Below are 25,350 nucleotides of genomic sequence, written 5' to 3' on the forward strand. Positions count from 1 at the left end.
TGGCTATGTCTTAAAGGCCTAGTCTCACTGTGAGTTATTGAGGATCTTTGCATCGATGTTCATAAAATAGACGGCTCTGCCATTTCCCACTTTTTTCCTTATTCTTTCTCTGCATCCTACTCAACTTGCTTTCCTAGCTTTTATTCTTTCCTCTTTAAATTAATTTTGGGCTAGTATGCATAGTAATGTGTTTCATCATGGTGCTGGTATGCACACATGTCATCATGCATAGTTCTCACCCACCGCCCCCCCCCAGACCCCATCCCTCCAGCTGGTCGCTTTCCTCACCCAGTTAAACCCCTTCTGCTTCCTTATGATGTGTATTCCTTTGCCCAATATTCCCACCTCCCTTGGGATATCTTCCTCCCATTTATAGTTTCATGACCTTCAAATACACATATATAAATACACATATGTACATGCATATATATGTGTAAATTTAACTTAAGTTTCCACATATAGAAGAAAATGTGTGATATTTAATTTTCTTGGTCTGACTTATTTCACTTAACATAATTATTTTTCACTTACATCCATTTTTATGTAAATGAAATGCTTTCATTTTTCAAATTTACAATTGTATAAAATCCTAGAATGTATATATACAAAATTTCTGTATCCATTCATTGAAGGATATCTAGGCTGGTTCCATTTACTGGGTATGGTGAATAGAGCAGCTGTACACATGGATGTGCCAAGTTTCTCTGTAGAATACTGACTTAGAAGCCTGTGGGCTCATGCCAGAGAGCATCACAGATGGATCATGTAGGCATCCTCTGTTCAGGTGGGGAACCTGTGTGTTCCATTGTCCAAAACGTAGGCTTGTATATGATTTATATATATATCCTCTTAGATTTTTATTAGCCCTCCCTCCACCTTTTCTTTACTTAGTCTCTTCCCCTGGCCTCACTTAGGCCTCTTCACCCCCATTAACCTGTTCTTCTACTTACATATATATAATACAATCCAATTAAGTGCCTCAGTGTTTGTTTAGTGAACAGACATTTTCCTCTGGGGCCCAAGTTGTCCTTATACTAGCAATCCTCTTCCCTTAGCCTCCCAAGTGTCTGGGATTATAGGTTTGTGACAATTCTCACATCCAGCAGACATATAGCTGTCAAATAATATTTGGTGTCACATACTTTACACCTAGGATGACTCATATACAAATGAGTAACATGAATAAAGTCATATGAAAAATATTGGCCAGTAACCATGCACACTTGTTTAGATTCATAAGGACCCTACTGTTGTACAAATAATGAAAATCAAAACAAGAATTAATAAAATGTGCATTTGTTGGTTTGGAACTAATGCTTAATACTGCAATAACCTTGCATTTCTGCCATCTTGGGTAGAAAGATCCTGCTAGGAACCTCCCACCAGATCCTTCGACAGGGCAAGTTCCCACCCACATTCTTGAGCAGCATGTGTCTCTGTTTCTTGGCAATGGCTCAACTTGAAAACTTTGGTAGCAGTGGAACATAGTCACCTTCTGTTTGTTTTTTATGAAAGAGAGAAAGACAGACAGACAGAGAGAGAGAGAGAGAATTGACATGCTAGGGCTTCCAGCTACTGCAATCAAACTCCAGATGCATGTGCGACCTTGTGCATGCCTCACCTTGTACATCTGGCTTACATAGACTCTGGGGAGTGGAACATGGGTCCTTAGGCTTCATAGGCAAGCACCTTAACCACTAAGCCATCTCTCCAGCCCAACTTTCTGTTTTTCATAGGACAAAAGATAGTCTAGAGCAGGGCTTTCGGCTGGTGTCAATCAGAGGAAAGGATGTTAGCTTGCTCTGGGGTGCTTCTAAGTACAGGGCCCCCAGTGAGAGAGGAGTCCATGAGCTGTTTGTTTAGAGTCTGTATTTGTGATCAACTGAGCCTTCTAAATGTGAGTGCCAGGACAAGAATCTCCCACTGTCTGAGTTCCAGGGTAGTATCCTGGTACATTCCTATCTATGAATGGATCAAATATTCCTCTGAAGAAATGAAGGAATACTAAACATCAGAAAAGAGAGACTGGGAGGGGGGAGAACTGACACCAAACAGTGAAAGAGAAAAATTAACCTAGAAGTAGCTAAACAAAATCCCTTCTTCATATTTCTTTCTGGCTTTCAGCCCCGAAGTGCCCATCCCCACTTGTGCTGCTCTGTGAGCACCGCCCCCACGGCACATTGTCTTCCATTAATCACTGCTCAGGCCACCTGTTTGGCATGGGGTTGAATCCTCCTGTGTAATCCATTGGGATTCACATCCTTCCATGTTCAGGTTTTGGAAAACTGGAAAGGTCTTGATTTTTTTTTTTCATTATGCAACATGGAATGCAGAATATAGCTGTGTCTATTAGTAATCAAAACCGTGTGCTGAATAGAGAGTGACAGACGTCCATCAGAACTCCTCAGTGGGCCACAGAGATAGTTCAGTGGTGAAAAGTGCATGCTTGCATAGCCTGCTGGCCTGGGTTTGATGCATAAAGTGGTATATGTGTCCGAAGTTTGTGTGCAGCGGCAAAAGGCTTTCTCTCTCTCTCTCGGTCTCTCTCTCTCTCTCAACCTCAATCTTTACTCACAAAAAATAAATAAGGATATTTTTATTTAAAAAAAACTCAAAGGATGCTATCATCTCAAACATGCCCAGGTATATTTTGAGTTTAGTTGTGTTTAACAATCGTAGCCAGAATTGACCAACATATTAATATTAGGGGGGTCAAAAAGAGAAAAAGATGTCAGTAACATTACTAAATGTCTCCCCTTCCCAGTCCATGTCTCTCATGCATACACAGTTTTAAACAAGAGAAAAAGGGAATGAGGACTGTAAAAATGGCTTAGTGGTTAAGGCACTTGCCTGCAAAGTCAAAGGACCCAGGTTCCATTCCCCAGGACCTACGTAAGCCAGACGCCCAAGGTGGCACATGCATGCAGAGTTTGTTTGCAGAGACTAAAGGCCCTGGCGCACCTATTCTCTTCCTCTCTCTTTTGCTCTAAAATAAATAAATAAAAATCAACAAAAAAAAAAAAGCTTTAAAAGGGGAAAATGACACATGTGACAAATTTCCTCCAAAGAAATATTTTTTAAAAAGTCCACAGGGTAGTAAAATAAATTTAGTTGAACTTAAAAAATGAGCATTAAATGATAAGGCTTAGGGCTTAGAAGTTAGAGACCCCCCCCCCACCTTCCTTTTCAAGTATCTTAGTTCTTTAAGTGTTTAAAAAAAAAAAAAAAAGAAAGTAAGAAACTAGGTCAGAAATACCATCTGCTGTTCACAGGTCTGTGTTATGCAGTGACTTTTAGTTTGAGTCATGTTTGATCCCAGCTCAGAGTTTTAATTACTTATGTCATTTCTAGCATAAGGCTAAATGTAGTCCAAATAAAAAGCCTCCAGATTCATAGAGAGGTTTGCTGTGTAGTTACTCTGCTTTCAGCATGTCACAGTGGGACACTCATATGATCTCCTACCCTATCTGAACAGGATCTATGAGTCCTTATCCCACATTGCCAACTTTTAGGAGTGCCTTCAGCAGTTCACTTTGCCACTAATTTCTTTCTTTTTTTGCCACTATTTTCTTCCTTCCAGAAACACTCATGATGAAGGCAGGTTGGACTACAGCAGCATTGTTGCCTAATCAAGCTTCATTAATCATTTGATTTTATCTGTTACAGAACACGAGAAGCAGCGGTTATGCAAGAGCACCGATTATATGAATTTGCATTTCAAAGTGAAGTGGTTCTATAATGAGTACGTGCGCGAACTTCCTGCCTTCAAGGGTGCTGTTCCAGAGTACTCCCTGTGCGTATTGGCTCTTGCTCCCCTCCCCCATTCGTTCTGAATTCACAGTTCTGCAAAATCACAGCTGAGAAGCACAGCACTGAAAGCGCTTCACATAATCTTCATTTGAATGCAGACATTTCTGTTGTAGAATTAATGTTAACAGATTTGCACGTCTTGGGAGCTACACTTAGTCGAATTGGTTCGCATTTTTTGCATGCCTTTCTTGGATATTCAGTTCAAAGAGGATTTGTCTGGTTCAGATGAACTTATTTCCTGTAAAAGTGCTACGATACAACTTTTTAAGAGAGTCTTGCATATTGATCTATGTAGTCGAATATTCCTTTTAGTAGAAGTTATATAAATACTCATGTTTCTGATATCAAATCATTACTTAATGGTGGCATTTTCATTGTATAAGCTTGTATCTATCCAACACATGTGTAATCGTGGAATCCCTTGGGAGTGTTCTGCATTGGTGTATATGGAAACTCGGATCTGTTTAAGGGGGTCTTTGTACTCCAAGCTGCATGCCAAGTGCTGTCAAACTTTAGTGTGTAAGACAGACCTCACCCTGCGGAGGCTTATAATGATAAGCACAAAAGTTACAATAAACCAATACTAATGAAATAAGCTAAGTAAGGGAGGGGTTGTAAATGAAGCCCAGTGGCATCTAAGGGAAGATGGGATGCTACCTTAGCTGAAGGACTCTGCACAGTGGTCACAGATGGGATGGCATTTGTGGTAGATTTTAAAACTTGGTCAGTCTATGGCAAGAAAAGGTAGAAGAGCATGAAGATAAAAATGAAAGTTGAGAATTCGGAACCCATGGGCTGTGAGCCAATGGGCTATTCTAGGGGATCTAAGACATGTCTACCAAAGCAGCAGAAAGTGATGGAAGAAATATATTTTAAACTAGATGTAAATAGAAGTTAGGAAGCATGTGCTACATACATTAGGTATAGTGGGAACTGGGAGACACAGAGACTGAGAACAGAAAGGAGAGTTTGGGGTTCCTGCACAGCAAGGAAAGAACAAGTGTTGACAGCTCAAATACAAATCTCCTCACGGATATATGTGAGATGAACAGGATAGTGGAACAAATTAAATACAGTATGTGCAGTGATGGATGCATGGGATAGTATACATCACAGGGAATACCAGTCAGGAAAAGTAAGTTGATGACATCGTTAAAACAGTGACTGTAGCTAATAGCAGTGTATGAGCCAGGCAGGATATCTCACATCTGTATTCCCAGCACTCGGGGACAGGCTGAGGCAAAAGGATCACCATGAATTTGAGGCCAGCCTGGGCTGCAGAGTGAGCTCTAGGTTAGCCTGGCCTAGACTGAGACTCTGCTTCAAAAAACAAGGAGGGCTAGAGAAGAGGGCTTAGTATTTAAGGTTTTTGCCTGAAAAGCCAAATGACTCAGGTTCAATTCCCCAGGACCCAAGTTAGCACATGGTAGCGCGTGCGTCTGAAGTTCGTTTGCAGTGGCTGGAGGCCCTGGCATGCCCATTCTCTCTCTCTCTCTCTCTCTCTCTCTCTCTCTACCTTTTTCCCTTTCTCAAGTAAATAGATAAATTAAATATATTTTTTAACAGGAAAAAAAGTGTATTATCTTCTTAAGAACTGCTAGGCATTGATTTTATAGGTTCTCACTGCAAAAACTCACAAGTAGGGGCTGGAGAGATGGCTCAACAGTTAAGTGCTTGCCTGAGAAGCTAAGGACCCCAGGTTCCCCAGGACCCATGTTAACCAGATGCACAAGGGGGCGCACATGTCTGGAGTTCGTTTGCAGTGGCTGGAGGCCCTGGCACACCCATTCATTCTCTCTCTCTCCCTCTCTCTCCCTCTCTCTGCCTCTTTCTCTCTGTCACTCTCAAATAAATAAATGAAAATGAACAAAAAATATTTTTAAAAAACTCAGAAGTATGTGAGGTGACATATTTTTATTAATGTTTTAAGCTACAATACAAAGCAATGGGTTTATTTATAGCATTTTATACATGCTTTGCTCTTATCCATCATACATGTTAATGAATTTGGTCTAACCATTCCTCAAGATATATATTTCAAAACACATCCACAGTGAATGTGCACACTTTTCTCAATTAAAACTTTGGAAATTACATAAAACAATGTACTTTGTTTTAAAAGGCTGACCAAGTATAAAAATGAAATAAATAAAATATTAAAAATAAAACAAAACCAGTACTAGATCTTTAAAGTCTTACTGCAGTATAGAGTCCTTGAAATGAGAGTGTAAAGGGTGAAAACACATGGGAGAGACAGTTTAAAGACAGAATAACAGAATTTGTCCACCAAATACATCTGAAGATAGAAAGTGGAGAAGGAGCTGGGTGTGTAACATATGTATGCTGCAGCAGTTGACGGCACCATGGATGGAGATTAGGGAAGCAAAACAGTAGAACCATCTTCCAGAAACATCTGCTTCTGGCTATCTAGTCTCACTGCCTTAAGCTAAAATCAGATAAATATGCTGACTGAATCCCAGTTGAAAAGGGAATAAAATTAAACAGCATCAGAGACCAACTGTGGCATCTAGAAACAGAAAAGTTGGGGTCCCTGATAAAGAAGGGGGCAGAGGAGAGTCCAAGCATACAGACACTTCTCAACCTTCCCTCACACCCCCCTCCCATATCTGTGTGCTGGCTGGAGGTCCTAACAGTGACTCAGAGCTTACAGCAATCTCCCTAGGCAGGAGAAAGTTATATCAGATCAGACACACAGAAACAATTACAGATGAACTACAGATTATAATTATGAAGTCCAAGGAAGCCAGGCATGGTGGCATTATGCGTTAGAGGCCACCCTGAGACATTCCAGGACAGCCTCCCCCCCCCAAAAAAAAGAATGAAGTCTGAGGTAAAGCAAGACTGTTTACAGGAGATAGGTGTGTATATAGAGCTCCACAGAAAACAAGGAATAATGGAAAGGCATCTTAAGGGACACAGTGCACAAGGTCTCCTGCCATGAACAGGAGTTTGAATTGTAGAGGGAATTGCAGAGTGGGCGTCAGCAAGTCAGCGTGTTTGTAGCAACATGGGATGTACAAAGGAAGGGATACAGACTGAAGATGAAAAAAAAAAGAGGGAGATAAAACAAAGTATAGAGATCTCTGAGAGGGCAGAGCTGAGATCTCTGATCCTAAATTCTTCTGAGGCAAGAAGAGAGTGACTGTTAACCATACGCAAATGCTGTTTTTGGAGTTGAGTAACCCGGCTGTCCCTGTGCAGGTGGTTTGAACCTTTTGTCATGCAGTGGCTTGATGAAAATGAAGACGTGTCCATGGAGTTCCTTCACGGTGCCCTGGGAAGGGACAAGAAGGATGGAGTGAGTTCAAACCACCTTACACTTGTCATCACTTACCTTATGCTAATGGGAAACCATGGGCTCATTGGTACTGCTTCGGTTTTGTTCTACTTCCCTAATAACCAAAATAGATTTAAAACAATGCCCAAAAAAGGATCAGAACCCTGTTTTACATTAAAAGGAACCCCCATCAACAAAATATATCAATCAGTTGCCCAAAACTCTTTACAACTCTCTAAGTGTGACTCTACAACTTACCAGAGTTAGTACAAAATTTTGTTGCCCTGAGGATTTCTAGACTAGGTAGACTAGGAGCATATCTGCGCTCGCTCACTTGATCGCTCGCTCTCTCTCTCTCTCCCTCCCTCCCCCCACTTGAGCTAAACCCAACTCAGAAACCAGCGTGACGCTCACGAGGAACAAGAACTCTGAAGGAACATATCTCTGAATTTAGCAACACAAAGCAAAACCAATTAAAAGGAACCTGTTCTGTGTTCTTAATACCCTACAATTTCCAGGGAAGGAGGCCTGTTCAAAAATGAGTAGACATTTCATGCCTGGGAAGTACAGGTGTTGCTGGGATCTCGCTTGTTGATTTTGTTTAGAAGACAGGCTCTCCTGTAGCCCAGGCTGACCTCAGGCTTTCCATTCACCAAGGCTGCTCCTGAACTCTTGCTCTTTCTGCCTCCTGGTCACGCCACAGCTGATGAAAGACAGAACAAACTTCTGTCCTACTGATCTGTAGGTCACAGAGGTCAGAGAGCCTGTCAAGGGATAAAGACCTGTGCCAAGTTCAGGCATCTTCCACCCACGGCCCCACCCAATCCATCAGACCTCTCCCTTTTTGGAGAACAAGGAATACTCTTATAGGCGTCTGGATTCCATTTCCCCAAGCCTCTGCCTCCCCCATCTCTATCCCTTAGATTGCTTCTGTAGAGGAGCGGGCTTCAGGACCACTAGGGGTCAGGGGCAGAGAGCTGTACTTAAGTTCTTACACAATGCTGCTGAACAAAAGGGAGGGTCTGACTCCTCAGTGACCTTCAGCCTGCTCACATCTGACTAGCTACCCACACAGATGTCGGGTGGGGGAGGCTCTGGAGCATATGTGCAACAGCAAAGGCCCTTCCTCTGTCTCCCTCACATGCCAATTGGGTTGTTTCTCCCTCTTCTTCTCTCAGTTCCAGCAGACGTCCGAACATGCTCTCTTCTCTTGCTCCGTGGTGGACGTCTTTGCTCAGCTCAATCAGAGCTTTGAGATTATCAAGAAACTGGAATGCCCTAACCCCGAAGCCTTGTCCCACTTAATGAGGAGATTTGCAAAGGTAAGGTAAATGAATTGTGTCTTTCCTGGGGCTGTGCCAACCCGCAAGCATCCTGTTTTGGCTCCGGTCTTCTTCACAACTTTGGCTGATTGAATTTGTAATTCTACACTGAGAGATTCAGTCACCCCCAAGTTTATCTTCCGATTTACCTCACTTGCCATTTCTTCAATATGGACTTATCCTGTGAAAGAACTAAGTACGGTTCACCTGGTCACTAATAAATGAAGAGATTACCAAGCTGGACAAAAGACTTCCATGTCCAGTGTAGTGTCTTCTGGCTCTCTTAAAGTACTGTGTTGCCTACTCAAATTAGTAGATGATTTTTAACAGACACTGCACTTAGTGAAACGTATATTGGACTTTAAATCACAAAAGCACTTTTGAGTACAAATCAGCCGGTAGCTGTCATATGGATCCGAGCAGTTCAAATGCTTTTTATGAATTTAGCTTTCTTATGTGACAGATTGTATTTGATCAAAAAATTTTCTCTAAAGGCCTTTTCCCCTCTTAAAATGCAAGGCAGCTTGCTGTGTGCTCACAAGTTCACCAGGAGCTTCAGGAGAAACAAGAGCAATAGCAGAAGCAGGGCTGAGGGTGGGGCTCTGTGGAGGGGCTCTTGCCTAGCAAGCATAAGGTTCTGGGATTAATGCCTAGCACTGAAAAGACTTACAAAAATCACATATAGTACTCAAGACCATGTATTCTTTTTCTTCTTTTATTATTATTTGTATATTTATGAAAGAGAAAAAGAGGCAGAGAGAGGAGGAAAGAGAGAAAGAGAGAATGGGTGTAACTGTTGCACTCTAACTCCAGACACATGCGCCACCTTGTGCATCTGGCTTATGTGGGTCCTAGGAAATTGAACCTGGGTCCTTTGCCTTTGCAGGCAAGCGTCTTAACTGCTAAGCCATATCTCCAGCCCCTGGGTGACATTTTCCCTTTTTTTATTATTATTTATTAAGACCATGTATTCTTAAACAAATTAGTAGATGGCAAGAAAAGGGACACAACGTAGGTTCAAGCATAGTAGAATGTGGTGTTTAGAACCAGGTGTTGCCTGTAAGCTTATGTGTTCTGAACGCTTGGTCCCCAGCTAGTGGCAACTTGGGAGGTGGAGCTTTGCCGAGGATGTGTGTTGCTGGGGGTGGACCTTGGAGTTTATTAACCCCTAGCTTGCCAGCGTTTATTTGCTCACTCTCCTGCTGCTGTTTTCTACCTGCTGTGGCGAGGTGACATATAGCCTCTGCTCATGCCAGGCTGTCCCCTGCTGTCAGGAAGTCCTATCAAGACTATAAGCCAAAATATAAATTCTCCTGCCATCAACTGTTTTTGGTCAGGTGCTTTGTCCCAGCAACAAGAAGCTAACTGCAACTGGGATTCTGCAATAAATTGAGTGCAAGGAAATTTGATAAAAGCTGAAATAGACTAAGGCTGCATTATAAAAGTAGGACTAAGCAATGGCCAAAAGAATGACTTCAGAAAATCCAGACAGTGAGGGAATAAAGGACCAGTGAGGGGAATACAGCAGCCAGGGCAGGGAGCTGCTGTCATCCTCTGACAGACCGAAGGAATGGAGAAGGACCTACACCTTCAAGAGTTTTGTTCTACAGGTTAAGAAGTTTGGTCCAAATTTCTTGGCCCATTTAGGAAAACTTAAACGTTTTTTATTTTTTAGTTTTTGAAGTAGGGTTTCATTCTAGCTCAGGCTGATCTGGAATTTACTACATAATCTCAAACTGGCTTGGAATTTACAGCATTCTTCCTACCTTTCCCTCCCAAGTGTTGGGATTAAAGGCATAATCACCATGCCCAGCCATTTTAGAATTTTTAAGCAGGGGAATTATATTACATGTCAAACATAATAATTAAGGGTACTAATTGCAATTCTGTTTGACTGGCCCACCATGGGCCTGGCTCTGAGGACTGACTAGTGACAGAGGTAGAAGCCCCTTCAGCAAGAGCTTCCTGACAACCCACCTCATGCCACTCAGGATGTGTCATCGCTGTCTGATCTGACCTCACAACACTTGTAATGGGAGCATTGAAACCTAACTGCGCCAAGCCAAATGCTGTACAACTATCAGAGAAGTTGAAAATATACATGTTTTCTTGATCTCAATAAGTAATAAGCAAATCTATATTCTCTTAATAGTTATTTATTTTTGGTAATATGTACTTTTATTTACCATGCTAGAAAATGAAGAAATGTCAAAACCTAAAGTGTGAAATATTTAAGACCTTATATTAATTTGTTAGGACTATTATAAGAAGATAATACATACTGAGGATCCTAAACAACAGGAATATTAATATATTTTCTCACAGTTTCGAAGACTAAAAATCCAAGGTTAAGGTGTTCATATATCTGGTGTCTTCTCAGACCTCCCTTCTTAGCCTGCAGAAGTCCATCTTTCTTCCATGCCCTCCCATGGGGTCTCAGTCCAAATTTTCTCTTCTTATAAAGACACTAGCCGATTAGATAAGTGCCCAACCTAGAAAGCCATTTTAGACTTAATTGACTCTGTTAAAGACTCTTATCTCTAAACATACTGAAGATAACCCTATCTTGAAATATGCCTCATTCTGAAGTACCACAAATTAGGACTTTGGTTTACAAGTTTTGAGGAAACCATTTTGTTCATAAAAAAAAAAAAAACTGTATATGTTTCACATTACTGCTTCTAAACACCTATGCAATGATTTCATACCTTCATCTGACATTATCCCAAAAGTCTAAAATTAAGTTCAAGTTAAGTTTACTCATAATTAAGAAAGACACCTTCTAGGAAATAGCATCATTATTATGATCAAATAGATAGTACTGTGATAACAGTTAAATCCAGAAACTCCATTGTTCACAAAGATTTTCTTGTGGGTCATTAAACACCCAGCACAGTTAATGTGACCTTCAGGGAACTCCCCTCCATTCGGTGACTGAAGAGCTCTGGCCTGCCCTGCAAGGGCCTGGCAGAGAGAGGGCAAGGGGTGACCTGGGAGACTCTCAGAACGAGGTGGGAACATTAGGCCCATGTTGTAAAAAACCTTGAGAAATAGACAAAGTAGATGGACTAACTTGACAGAAAATGAGGAGCCAACCAAGGCTTTTAGACAAACTAAAAATTTTATTATAATACTTATGCCAAAATTTAATTACAAAATATATCTGCCATCAAACATGTTAAATTCAATTATTATTTATTGACCAGAATGACTAAAGTAACTGTTCACTTATTAAGGTAATGACCAAAAAATATTTATTTAAATCCTAAAATAATTTATATTGGATTCCTACAGAGGTCTTCTTGGTAGTAGGTGATTATAATTTCCTAAAATGTTCTAAAAGTGCTCCGTTGTTTTTTGGTTTTTGTTTTTTTTTTTTTTCTTAACTAACAGTTCAATATTGAGTAAGTGCTGAAAAATACAACTAGTCATTAGGAACAGTGTTTGAGACAGTATGTCACATGGTAGGTGTCCTTGGAGTTCAGAACAGCTTATAGTGGAAGAAGGATCCTGTGGGAGTTAAAGGCTCTGAGTGAATATGCTTGGTCGCATATATCATGGTCAAAGGCAGTACTAGAAAGGTGAGTGGATTCCCCATTGGGAGCCAGAGCAGGTTATTCCAGGTGAACACCTCAGAGCCCCTTAAAAGAAAGGAATGTTGAAGGAGAGCCCAGCCTGCACCCCCGCCCCCAGCAGCTCTGACCTGGCAGCTGTGGAGTGGCCCAGCCACTGTGAGACTGCCAAGGGTACAATCCAGTGATTGGAATAAAAAACCGAAAGTGGGGAGTGAGAGGGAAGGTCACATATGGCTCTTAGTAGAGCCACACTCAGAAAATGTATCAAAACTTAGGATCCCAGGGGTGTCACTGAGGAAAGATGTGCCTTTGCTGGTATAATTTTTAAAAAGTTCAATTAAGTAAAGCATTTTTAATGCAAAGAAATTCACTAATATCCAGTTTTTATCACAGGGAGATAATATAATAACAATGAAACCATTTTGTGGAAAGGTGGAAATTTACAAAGAAATTATATTTTGTGAGAATGATTTCAAAAGTCATGTCAGTATTCCCCCTAACTCTCAGACTCTTACATTCTGAGATAATGAAAAGCAAAAATCAATTAATTATGTGAATATAAAAATAAGCAAACCTCATTTAAATCCATTTTGCCAGTAACTTGCACGTATGCAAAACAGTAGATAAAAATGAGAGTTAGTAGTAAATATAATTCATTATTTTTAAATAATTAAAAATGAGTGGAGTTTTAGTTTTGTTATGTTTTGTTTTTCCATCCATTGTAATCTTTAGTCTTGAAAGCCCCTTCCTTCTTAGCACTGGGATCCTTGTATCATGATACACTGAAATCATATAGGGACTATCATGGATTTACAATATCTACCAGAGATAAGATATGCTGATAGTGTCAGCAGACATTTCAAAAGGTCTAGTAATCTAAAGTGGGATTTAACTTCTGATTGGACTCTGTTTGCAAGATGGTAAACACAAACATTCCTCTTAATAGTTTTCTGAAAGCCAATCCTAATTTAAAAATCATGAATGATAATTCAGTGAGTATAACAAGTGCTAATCATTTTATAGGAGCATTTCACATATTTTCCCACCTACCCTGTGAAGTGAGTGTCATGATCCTTCCTCATTATTTATTTATTTACTTACTTATCTATGAGCAGAGATGAGAAAGAAAGATTGGGCATGCCTGGGCCTCTAGCCACTGCAAATGAACTTCAAATGCATGTGCCACCATGTGCATCTGGCTTATGTGGGTACTGGGAAACTGAACCTGGGTCCTTAGGCTCTGTAGGCAAGTGCCTTAACTGCTAAGACATCTCTCCAGTCTTTCTCATTTTTTAAATGATGGCACAGCATCAAAAGGTTTGAATAACTAGATCAAAGCACCTACCTGGTAATGGAGTACAGACCTCTTTTTACCACTGAAATCTAGTTTCCTTCTCAGCCCGATATGACCAGAAATCCCTCGGAGGATAGAATCTCCCCATGCACTCTTAGCCTTCATACCAAAGTTGGGTGTCTGTGGTGAATTAGTGGGGGATTTACCATATGGAGGATGTGTTCAAATCCAGGGCACAGAGCACCAAAGTTCCATTTCTAGGTGGCTGAATTGGTGTGACAGTCCTCTTACCACCTATGCATTGCTGTATTGTTCAGTGCATAAAATGTGAGTGAAGGTGTGTTTCGAACACACTGATCATAAAAGCAGTGCAATAGATGAGCCCTTAGATGTATTAACATGGCATTTAGCCCAGTCCTACTATGTGGCCTTAGCTCAGGAAACTACAGTGCCTATGAGTGACAAATGGCTGTCCCACTCCACATTCCAGCATTCCTTTCTGTCATCAGAACTCACTGAGGTCATCCATTCTTTGCTTTAAATGGCAGAATTTCACCTCACTGCCACAGTCTGGGTTGAATCCCACCTTCTTTAATCTGGAGCTCTTGGGGTGTCAATTCTTCTACTACATCCCTAAAAGAGTCCTCTCCTACTTAGGACTATTTCTTCATGCAAACTATATTTCGTGGTGGAACAAGATAAAGACATCCCCTGCTAAACTGTCTGGGTCTCTCTGTCCCTCCCTCTCACTATGTCTCTCTCCTGATCTCCTGTCTGCCCCTCCCCCCCCCCCGGTTTCTCTCCCCCTTCTATCTGCTTCTTTCCTTCTTTCTACATTTCTATTTGCCTCCCTTCTCTTCCTTCCCTCCCTCACTTTCTCTCCAGTGTTTAACTCAATTGACAGAATTCTCCAAACATGAAACCATGAGCTAAAGCCACACAACCAGACATCTTGTCTTCCAGGCCTTGTAAGCTGAGAGTCAGTCCTGTTTGCATGCACGAATGGATGAGCACTCCTTCGGAAAGTCCAGCACAGGTCAGCATGAAGATAGCAAGAGGCATTCTGGAGATATATAAGGCCATCAGCCATCTGCTTGCCTGGATTTAGTCATCCAGTGCTTGATAAGAGCTTATATTTCCAGGGCCAAATTTCTTCTTAAATTGATTCAAATTACCATATTGCTATGCACTTCTTTAAAATACAGTCTCTTTTGTTTATATACGATTCCTACTTTTAACTTTTTATTGTGACTTTAAGAGTTCATAAAACAAGTTCATGGGCACATCTGGTGGATTCATTTTAGAGTAAATATTTTCCCCTTGAGCTTAACACTTTGGGATCTCTCTCCTAGTTAATTTTTAACTTCTAAAAATTTAGAAAAAAATATTGTATAAAAAAGGAAATAAATGTTTGGTCTTTGATTTTCTAAGAATAGATGATATGTTTGAATTATTGTTGTCACCTTTATCAAGAAAATGGCATCCATGTTTGATTCATAGTGCTGCTGCTTGCCTGTAAAAGCAGAAGGATGCAATTGTGTATATATTTACATAATTAAAATAAGCTTAATACCTTAATTTTTGTTTTGCATAAATAATGAAAGCAGAGGTCATATTTAGGCTCAAAATTAGTTATTAGAGAAAGGAAAAAAATACCAAATTTGGGAGAAGGCTCACAGAAGAGGAGTGCACTGCCAACATTTTTAGTATATTAGCATTACTCAACAAGAGGTAGACACTTAAATCTGTAGAGGCGTCGCGATGTAGCAAAGCTATAGCTTTTAACCAGTGCTTTGTTTTGTTTTTATTTTTTTTTTTTTGACAGTATCCAATTTCTTGTCAATGAAAATAGTCACCACTGACTGATGTGTAGAAGAAAGCCTGACCCCTCTTATGAACGAGGCACTTAGGGATAATGGAGAAAAGCTGCAAGTAATTTTCATGAGAAAGATGTGGGATGGGAAGAGCATTATAAACCAGAAGCTGTCATAAGAGAGAGGGCAAAGGTTGGGGGAGTGTCAGGCATCCTTCGGTGGCAACTCCCTGAGTAGAGAGGAGATTGTCACAAGACGGCTGGAGTGTCTCTGAGTAAAGGTAGAAAATCACTTTGGAACAGAGGAAAGGGAATCAAATAGAATGTAGTGTGAGGAATATGTTCCAGTGGCAGTCAGGACTCTGACCAACTATCACCCTCCTCCAGTGGACTCATGGAGACGCTTCCTTTGGCAAGGATGTGGGGTGGATTTGCATATGGTTCCCTTTCAGCTAAAAAGGACAGACGCCTGCCTGACTTGGGCCTCGTCTGTGCAGGGCTTGCATGAAGCCGCATGCTTCTCACAACACATTCTTTCCCAGACCATCACCAAGGTGCTTCTCCAGTATGCCGCCATTGTCTCCAGTGACTTCAGTTCCTACTGCGACAAGGAGAACGTGGTAAGATGTGTGCTTTCCAACTCTGAGTGCATGAGGGAAATGGTTCATACAGGGTAATGAGACATGGGGATCTCAAGAAATTGGATGTAAGCAATTCATTTTCTGGAACTGGCCCCAGTGTAGGCAGGATTCACAGGCAAGTAGAGATTGTCATGGTGCCTGACAGCTGGAGGTCTTCTGTGTTGATAGGGAACAAGATGATAAATACTGGAAAACCCACAGACTCATAAAATGCTGGCATGGAGAACTAGAACATGAGTATTAACGTCCATCAGTTTTGCTTGGGCACCAACGTGAAAACATGTATCATTTAGTCTTGCAGCTTTCAGGTAACTTGAGAAGGATGGTTGATATGTAGAACATCACTGCTTCCTACTGTGAATTATAACAGAGCTCCCACTTTCTAATGATTCAGGACATGTTTATAAAATCTAAAGAAGCCTTGTAACTGATTCAACAAAGGGCATAAAGAAAAGCAAGAGAAATGGAAGTTATTTGGAATATAATCAATGCTATTTTGTGGTAGAAGATGAAAGTGTGCCTATTTACTCTGTATGATTAAGAAAAATATGTTGACAATATTGTGAGTTCATTAAAAGAGCAGCACTGAAAAAGATGCTTAAAAAATTCAGTACAGGACTTTTAAAGAGGAAACTAAGGTTACTTGCCCCTTCCCAAAGAAATTAGCACACACTGGCCTACAGATGGAGGATGGAGGAGGACAAAAGGAATGAGACAACAAAAAAGAGAAAGGGCCACCTAGACAGAATGGGGTCCTCAGGGGATTGCAGCAGGAGAGGGGGATGAAAGAGGACAATGGAAGAGGAGCACGATCAAATCACAGTATGTTCATACACTGAAGTTCTCACTTTACAAAAAAATTATAAAGATGGTATGAGGGCTGGAGAGATGGCTTAGCGGTTACGTGCTTGCCTGTGAAGCCTAAGGACCCCGGTTCGAGGCTCCGTTCCCCAGGTCCCACGTTAGCCAGATGCACAAGGGTGCGCACACGTCTGGAGTTCGTTTGCAGAGGCTGGAAGCCCTGGCGCGCCCATTCTCTCTCTCTCCCTCTATCTGTCTTTCTCTCTGTGTCTGTCGCTCTCAAATAAATAAATTAATTAATTAATTTAAAAAAAAAAGATGGTATGAAAACGCATTCTGCTACCAGAACCTGGCTAACATTCGCTGACAGCTCATTAGACAAGTTAGTACAAGGTTCTTGAATATTCCAGTAGATTTCTTTTTCCCTAAAATTAATATGCTGGCCAGAAATTTTATTCTAAGTTTCAGGCAACCTTCAGCAGGGATTTCTAATTGCCACTGACAATAACATGCTAAAAGTGAGAATATTTACTCATTGAAAGCACATTTTCCAATTAAAGGATAAAAATACAAGTCTGATTGAAAATCACAACAGTGCTATATAATTTCAGAAAATAACTGTTTACTCTAGGATAGCCAAAATGAATATTCAGAAGTTAGCTATGAAGAACGCCATCCTGTCATTCAGAAAAGAAAACGAGCTTTCCAAAGGTTCGATAGGCTTCTACTTTGTGTGCTAACATTCCGCATTCTATAGCATATTAAAAACCCTGAGATAAAACTTACAAATAAACAATTATTGCATTGTCTTGTGATTTTTCTAAAGTGCATGTTTTTTCTAACTTAAGTGTACAAATAAAATGACACAACTAGACTTCAAATACGCCATCTCATCTCACCAAACCCCTCAGTCTGCGACCTTGCTCACTTAGGCTAGTGTTCCATTCACTGTGAATTTTTCTTTATTTTTTGGTTTTTCTAGTTAGGGTCTTGCTACATGGTCCATGCTGACATTAAACTTTAAATCCTCCTGTTTCAACCTCCTGGTGCAGGGTTCCAGGCATATGTCATGCCTGTCGTGGATTTCTTCCCCACCCCCGCCCCCCGCACTTCATGGACTCTGGTATTGTTTAGAATAAAGCTGTTTCATGATTAGAATCGAGGTACTTTTCTGTGTAATCTGGTTCTTAGCAATAATGTAACAAATTGAGTTAGTAAAAGCGAACCCTGATCATTGCAAGGTGAGGAGAAGCTTGCCAATGAGGAGAGTTTGGCCTTTTGTTTCTCTCTCCCTCTGGAAAGCCAGGCCACTCCCCTTTTCCCCCACCCTTGTGTGGGCTACAGCAACCTTACCAGGTGAGCACAGGGAGCCCATTTTGTTCTCGGTGCCTCTTTTTCATGAGAAATATTCACATAAGGGCTTTCCTATAGAAATCTTCTTCCAGAATCTGCTTATACATTCTGTTATAGGCAGACTTGAATGCTCTCATCAGATAATCACAAAAGAGCCCAGCTAAGTCATATGCATGGGAACAAATGATGAAGGTCTCCACTGCTGGTATCTTCCCACTTCTCGGTATGCGTCAGGGTCTTGCTTTGACCTCAAGTAACTTTCTGGTAGGATTGCCCCAAACCAAGCCATATCTCCTGCCCCCATCTTTATGCAGTAATGTTTTCCAATAAGAAAAGATGTGTATTGGTTTAGTCTGTGGACTCTAGGTAAAGGTGCCAAACCCTGTGAAAAGCTAACCAGCTCAGTGTGTGCCACATAAAGCAGGAAGCCTCCATCAAATCTTTCCAGTCATGACCAGGGCTCAGAATTGTGTGAGGAGCATCTGCTTAGTGAATCAGAACGTGTAGGGTATAAATCTCCATTATCTGTGTATTTAAGTGGCTAGAATCAAGGGACCAGAAGAGAGGCTAAAAATTGTTCTCATAAATCAAAGTTAGGCTGAGGTCACTTTAAGAGTCAAGTACAGGCCTCCTCAAAGATCAGTGATGTGCTTCAGGCAATAATGAAATCTTTCCACTGAGGAGAACTGGCACCTCTAGGATACCCAGGAACCTTTTGTATGCGTTTCTGACTCTTTACTGGCTGGCCTCCCAGGCATGGAAGATGATCCATGTCCTTTCTTTTTTGCCCCCCACCCCCACCCCCTCTATAAACTCTCTGGAATGGAGGCAGCAGCTGATTCTGCAACTCGTCCATTGTCTATTTTCCTATTAGAAATTAATTCTAATATTCTAAAGTTAATCTTGTCACAAATGGTATGTCATTGTTATGGTCATAATCTCCTCTTTGGAAACAAGTCAGGAAGTGCTTTTAAATATGCATGGTATAAAGTGCTCTGGTAGTCTGTAAGAAAACTCAGAGAAAGGTTCAGTAGCAGGTACAGTATATTAGAATTTAATGGCACAGTTTAAAATGCAAGTCAATATAAAGTCTTATAAAACAAATACCAAGTAAGTATAGATCCTAAGGAGAAAACCAGCCCATCACACCTCACCAGGGCCCCAGCTGAAACCATAGAGTAATGGAGGAAATGAGCAAGAGTGCTGCTTTCTTGGTGAACCTGGTACCAGCACAAAGGGGAAGGAGAGAGACACAGAGAACACTCAACTTCTACCAAACCAGACATCCAGAGACACAGGTTCCCAAGACCTCATCATTGAAGCAAACGTAAAATGAACCCAGCATGGCTCAGGGAAATTTGCGGAAGAGGGGGCAGAAAGATTGTTAGAGCCACACATTGGGTCATTATGCACAGAGACATTGCCTCTTACCCATAACTGATGGCTAACCCCAACAAGGTATGACTGACCCACATTTCCCAACGAGGAGGGTCCCTGCAGAGAGCGGAAGATGGGGGGAGGCTAACATTGGTACCAACATGGCTGTATACATTGTGTATACAACTAATAAAAGAAGTTAAAACTCTAGGAATGAGGGCTCTAACCCAAATGATAGGTTTGCCTCAAATAAGCAAAGATGAGAATGTGACATGGGTTAGAGCCAGATGATTAAGGGACTGAGCAGTGTGTGGAATTTATTAGTAGCTAGAGAATCCATTAAAGATATTTTAGATTTTCTTTGTTTTCTTAGATACAAAAAAAATCAGTTAATATCTGAGTTTGTTTCAGTTTTGTTAGTGTTGTTACTGTTGTTTGTTTTGTTTTCAAGGTAGGGTCTCACTGTAGCCCAGGCTGACCTGGAACTTACTCTATAGTTTCACTCACAGTGATCCTCCTACTTCTGCCTTCCAAGTGCTGGTCTTATAAGCATGAACCACCTCACTTGGCTAATATTTTGGCTTTAAAATACCAAAATAACACAAGAATTTAAATTAATCTCTTTTCCATAAAAGGGAATTTTTTGAAAGTAGAATGGGGCAAGCTGGGGAGGGAGCTCAGCTCGATCAGTGTTACCTAACTTGTAGGAAGTCCTGGGTTCAATCCCCAGCACTACATAAACTCAGTGTGCTGGTGTACACCTGTCATCCCAGCTCTTAAGAGGCAAAAAGATGAAGACCACGTCCAGTGTCATCCTTGGATGCATAGCAAGACCAGCCTAGGGTGCATGAGACCCTGTCTTAATCAATAGTAAAGTTAAACAGGTTAACTTCTAAGTATGAAATGCCACAATATGAGAGATAAAAGAAACTTTGGTAGCAAGTTTCTAGTATTTATTGCATGTCATTAAATTTCATTCCCAAAATGGTTGTATAACTTTTGGTTACCTGTTAAAAGCCATCATTTTAAATAGCAAAATTATTATATTAGATATAAGATGGCACATCCGTGATTGCTGTGCAACACAGTGTTTCAGTTAAACTCTCTGAGTCATCCATGCAGAATGGACAGTCACATGCCTCATGTGTTCCGTGTTAAGGCTTGCATCCTGATGAACAACATTCAACAACTGCGGGTACAGCTGGAGAAAATGTTCGAGTCCATGGGCGGGAAAGAGGTAAGGTTGCTTTTACTTCTGTACTTGCCAAATGCCTACTTACCGGCTATTAGCAGTGTGTCCTTTACTATGGTAAATGCCTTGTGTTGTAAAATGTTTATCAGTGAACAGGAAATGGTAACAACTAAAGTCCCATCAACACTTAAGATGATGACTGTCTCTAGCGGAAATACTTAGGAAACAGAATTATAAATGGAGATAGGGACATAGCCTGTTGTCATGGGTACATAGGTCTCTCTCTGTCTCTCTCTCTCTCTCCCCCAACCTCTCTCTCTCACACACACACGCAATTAAATATATGTCTATGTATGCTAATAATTGGCGAAACATACAATGTCAGTTTGAAAGTGATGTGTGATAGGTATCATGTCCCTAGTGTTTTTAATGTATCAGCATGTTTGTTTGTTTACATCGAGAAAGCTGTGTCGCAACGTGTTGTATGTCGTGTCTGTAATGTGTCTCTGTTCATCATCTCTGGCCTGCAATCCCATGAGCAGAAGAAGGAAGGAGAAAGATTCTCGTACGAGGTTTGTAATGGCAACCATCCTCCCTCTCCCCGCCTGCTTTCCTCTCTCTTCACCCAGAAACCCTCCTGCTCCCCACCATCCTCATTGCTTGTTTGGATCAGGCAGAGGAAAGGCAGCCGCACACCCCCTCTTCTTGCCTGCCACAGTCATGTCTCTTCTTACACACTGATGTGAGTGTCCAGGAATAGAGGAGTGGAGAGGATGCTGGGAGTGAGGGCCATGGAGCAGGTAGCCTGCCCAGCCTCACCCCCGCCAATGACAGCAACAAAGAAGCAGTCCTCAGGGCCGCATGGTAAGAACGTGTGGCTATTTCTGTTTGCTTCACTGACCGCATCCTTACTGTGAAAAGATGGATGGCATGCGTGTGCAGCTAGGTTGGAGGTGGAAGAAAATTCTCACCTTTATTTTACAAGTGCTTTCTAAATGGTGCAGAGTCTCCTTTTAAGATTGACCTTCCTCATACGCTTTGTTTTTTCACCCTAATTTAGATGCTCCCCAATCCGTCTGTTTCATTTTTATATTTTTATAATGAAGTTACCATCTAGCTGCAAATGAGAGGCCAGGATAAGCACAGACGGTGCTGTGAAACATTAAGGAGCCTCCATGTGCAGGGCTTCTGCTCAGCCTCCGTTTAGTCTGCGTGGAGAGAGGCCACAGTCCTCGAAAGAAGGTCTGTTACGGGGCCTGAGGGCGTCAGTATTGTTTTAGGTTCTGTTGGGTTAGGTGAACACTAGCAATTGGGAATCACAACATGAGTTCCCTTTCTCGTCTTTGTGACGCTCCATACTCAGGCTGTTTAGTCCGTTTAATGGAGAAGAAACTACCCATTTCTTATGGGAAAACCTCTCTCCAAAATTCCATGAAGTTTAAAGACCAGGATCATTTAAGAGTGAAGTCTCATGTAAAAATGCCCTGCTATCTCATCACTATTCCACACTTGAGCCTTAATGTAACATATTGCTGAGCTGAATATTAATCAGACAATCAGAAAAGGCACAGAGGCAGAGAGCTCAGGCCTGCGCTTGGAGGAAACTATGGGCTAAGCCACCTGCTAGCCACATTCCTAGGGATTTTTTTCACCAGAGAGGAATTCTTGAGTCTGATTAAATCACCAGTTTAAAATATACAGGTGTCACTTCATAAACTTAGTTTCAAGTAAATAACTCAAAAAAAAAATTGAAGGCAGAAGTCTCCCTTCATAACTCACTCCATGTCTACTTGTTAAACTCCCCACATGTAATCTACATGGAAAATTCTATTAAACAAATGAACAAAATGAAAGGCAGGCTCAGATTCTAACCTTATACTCTGTCAGATAAATAGTGCTGACTGTTTATTTATCTCTCTCTTCCCTATATTCTGTGTTCTCCTGTCTCTCCCCATGCAGTTTTTCACTTGTTCTCCTCTACTTTAATCTCTTGCCTTTTACAGCTGAGAAAATGCCTTAAGGGAACACTCGGCATTGGCGTAGGATTGGTGACATGTTGGGAACCCAAGGCTGAGCAAAACATACATTGTACCAGACAGAATTAGCCTTAATCAATAGAGGATTATGTTGGAGTCCCTGGCTGCCTCACTCAGCCTCCTCCAGACACCAGAATATCCACATGAGAAGCCCATTCCCTCCATAGACTCAGCTGTATGTGCCACTCTCTTAAACGATTTCCTTAACATGGGCTTTTACAGAGATCAAACAAGATTAAATCACCTTCAACTATTATACCATGTATGGGGCCTGGAGAGGTGGCTGAGTGGTAAAGTGCTTGCTCTGCGAGCACAAAAACCTGAGTTCAAATTCCAGTCACTAGGTGTGTGCAGCAGACCACCTGTAATCCTGTCACTCAGAGATGGAGATAGGGGATTTCTGGGGCAAGCTGGCCAGCTGCACGAGTCAAACTGGTGAGCTCCGGGTTCAACTGAGGAACCCTGCCTTAATAAATAAGGTAGAGGGTGATTGAGGAAGACTTCCTGTGTCAGCCTCTGACCTCTACACACATGCACAGGCGGTGCATGCACACCACACACGTGCGCACACACACACTCACACACACACATTAAATCACATAGAGTAAATGGGATTCCCAGTTCTTCCTTGTTACTGGAATGACGTATAAAACCCTGACTGACAGTGCTCAGAGAAACTTAACAGCCTAGACCCCGTTCTTCCCCTTGTTGGTATTTATTAGTTTGACCCCATCATGTGTGCTTGGGTGTGTACTTCATGCTGCCGAAACTTAATTAGCAAATGATGGCTTGTGCATTTGCTCAAAGTAGTTTTCAGTGCCGTGCATTTCTCAGTTGGCTTCTCCCAACAGTGCTGCTCACTGGCCTTCAGCTCCCCGCAAGGTGCTGGCTTCTAGCAGGCATGGCTGCATGACCCGTGCCGCAGCTCGGCCACTGTTGCTGAACGCTCTGTGGGCGCCTCTCTCTTCACAGTGTCCATCTCTTGTCCCTCTGGACAAGGGAGTATTGCAAACCATGAAGTTTTGGATTGGTTTGTGTTGGTTTTGGGCGGAGACATCCAGCCTTCTGTGTTGTTACTGTTATTGACAATGGCTCTAAATGTCATCCCTGGACACCTGACACAAGTGTCTGTGCACTCGTTTATTTTTCCCAGTGCTGTGTTCAAAAAGGAAACAAGGAGGAAAAGTCAGCCGCTACCTTTCTTCTATTACATCATGTCTTTCCAACGTGCTTCCCTGCATACAGATTAAGAGCATGTTTTCCAGAACAGCTGTATTCCTTCTATGCAATACCAAAAATATTAGTTTTACAAACAATACGGGAAATAACAACTAGAAAGATTTCCGAATCACTGTACCGAACAGTATAAAGTAGCTAATCTATATGACAGTTATGACTGGCGCTAGAAGTTGGTAATTTATTCTACCATCCCTGGATGTGTCACCTGTCCCTGTAAAACTCAGTGACAGCAAAATCACTGTGAGAATGGCATGTAATAATTACCATGCATTGGTGAATGGTTATTCTGTTATCTGATAATAGCTCAACTAACTCAACAGTAAAATAGACCCATTTTGATTTATATCATTCCAGCAGTTGGTCTCTTAACTATATAACTCAGTAGGTGTTAGTTGCAAATAAATATGTTCTTTGTATTCATTTGTAGCAGAAGCATGTAGTTATAGCCACAGGAAAGAACTTATTAATGTGTGTTTCATCTGAAATCTAATTGGTAAAAGTATGTAAAAAAGAAAATTAAATAATCCAGAATTTAATTTCTTTGCAGGAAGTCATAATATATGGTTTTGAAGCTCTATGAAATTGTGCTAATTGGTTTAGGAGAATTATGACTGTGCCATATGAGCAGAGCACATATTGTTTCTTCCCAAGATTGTGAAAACATTTGAAATGGTAGGATCTGTGGACTTCAAACTCTACAAGCTAGCCCTTGTCAAGATTTTAAAGAAATAAGGGGGTTTGTTCAGCTGAATTTTCTCAATCAGGTCACAAAACAGATCAAATTTTCGGTTGTAATGTGATTTATTTATTGATAACTGTCTCAAATATGATGGGATCTTCTAACTTTTCTCATGGTAGTGAGCTCTCCTGTAAGAGTAACTTAAGAATATATCCTTATAGAACACAGCCAAGGAATCAGTATCATCTTTAAATTTAACAAAAATTTTTAAATTTTTGACAATTTGAAACATATCTAATGTATTTCAACTATATTCACTTCCCTGTTATCACCGTTTGTTCCTTTCCCACTCCCACTAAATGTCTTTTTGTTTTCAACCAATCCCTTCCTACTTTCATGTTTTGTTTTGCTTTGTTTGTTTTTGTGACTTACTGAAATTTAGGGTTGCCTGGTTAGCATGGGTGGGGAGCCATCTATGGATCCCAAGCAGCATGGCAACACCGTGAAGAACATGACTCCCCTCCCCCAGCAACAATTAATTGCCACTCAAAGAGGGGTGGATTCTTGCGAGCCCTTCCCCATCCGTGATGGAATGTTGATGGGCTCAGTCAGGTGCAGGAAGCTCACTGTATATTTTAATGCAAGACAGTAAATTTATTTCAAACACGCCTACATGTATCTCTTTAATTTTAAAAATGAATTTGCATTACACTTCTCCAAAGTGTGACATATAACTCATTGAAATTCTTCCCCAAGCTCATGAACCATATGGACTTAATTAGCTAAGTAACCCCAGATCCAAAGAGGGAAGAATTTAACCTCTCATCTAGCCTTGCAAATTCATATGTGTGTGGGTTACAGAAGTTGAGGGTCACTGCTTAGAAGATAGTGGCCACTCGTCTTCTGCCTGCATCAGAGAT

General features: G+C 41.2%; 1 protein-coding gene across 2 annotated transcripts in view; it reads left to right on the top strand.

Annotated features, from left to right (window-relative positions):
- The window catches only part of Unc13c (unc-13 homolog C), a 583,772-nt gene that overhangs the window by 470,578 nt on the left and 87,844 nt on the right, over positions 1-25,350 (top strand). For both annotated transcript variants that reach the window (XM_045160688.1, XM_045160689.1), the window contains 5 exons: positions 3,667-3,793; positions 7,033-7,129; positions 8,287-8,430; positions 15,655-15,732; positions 20,444-20,521. In XM_045160688.1, coding sequence (XP_045016623.1) covers positions 3,667-3,793; positions 7,033-7,129; positions 8,287-8,430; positions 15,655-15,732; positions 20,444-20,521 — 524 coding nt within the window. The remainder of the gene's footprint in view (positions 1-3,666; positions 3,794-7,032; positions 7,130-8,286; positions 8,431-15,654; positions 15,733-20,443; positions 20,522-25,350) is intronic.

This window comes from Jaculus jaculus, chromosome 10 (assembly GCF_020740685.1).
Source record: "Jaculus jaculus isolate mJacJac1 chromosome 10, mJacJac1.mat.Y.cur, whole genome shotgun sequence".
NCBI lineage: Eukaryota > Metazoa > Chordata > Mammalia > Rodentia > Dipodidae > Jaculus > Jaculus jaculus.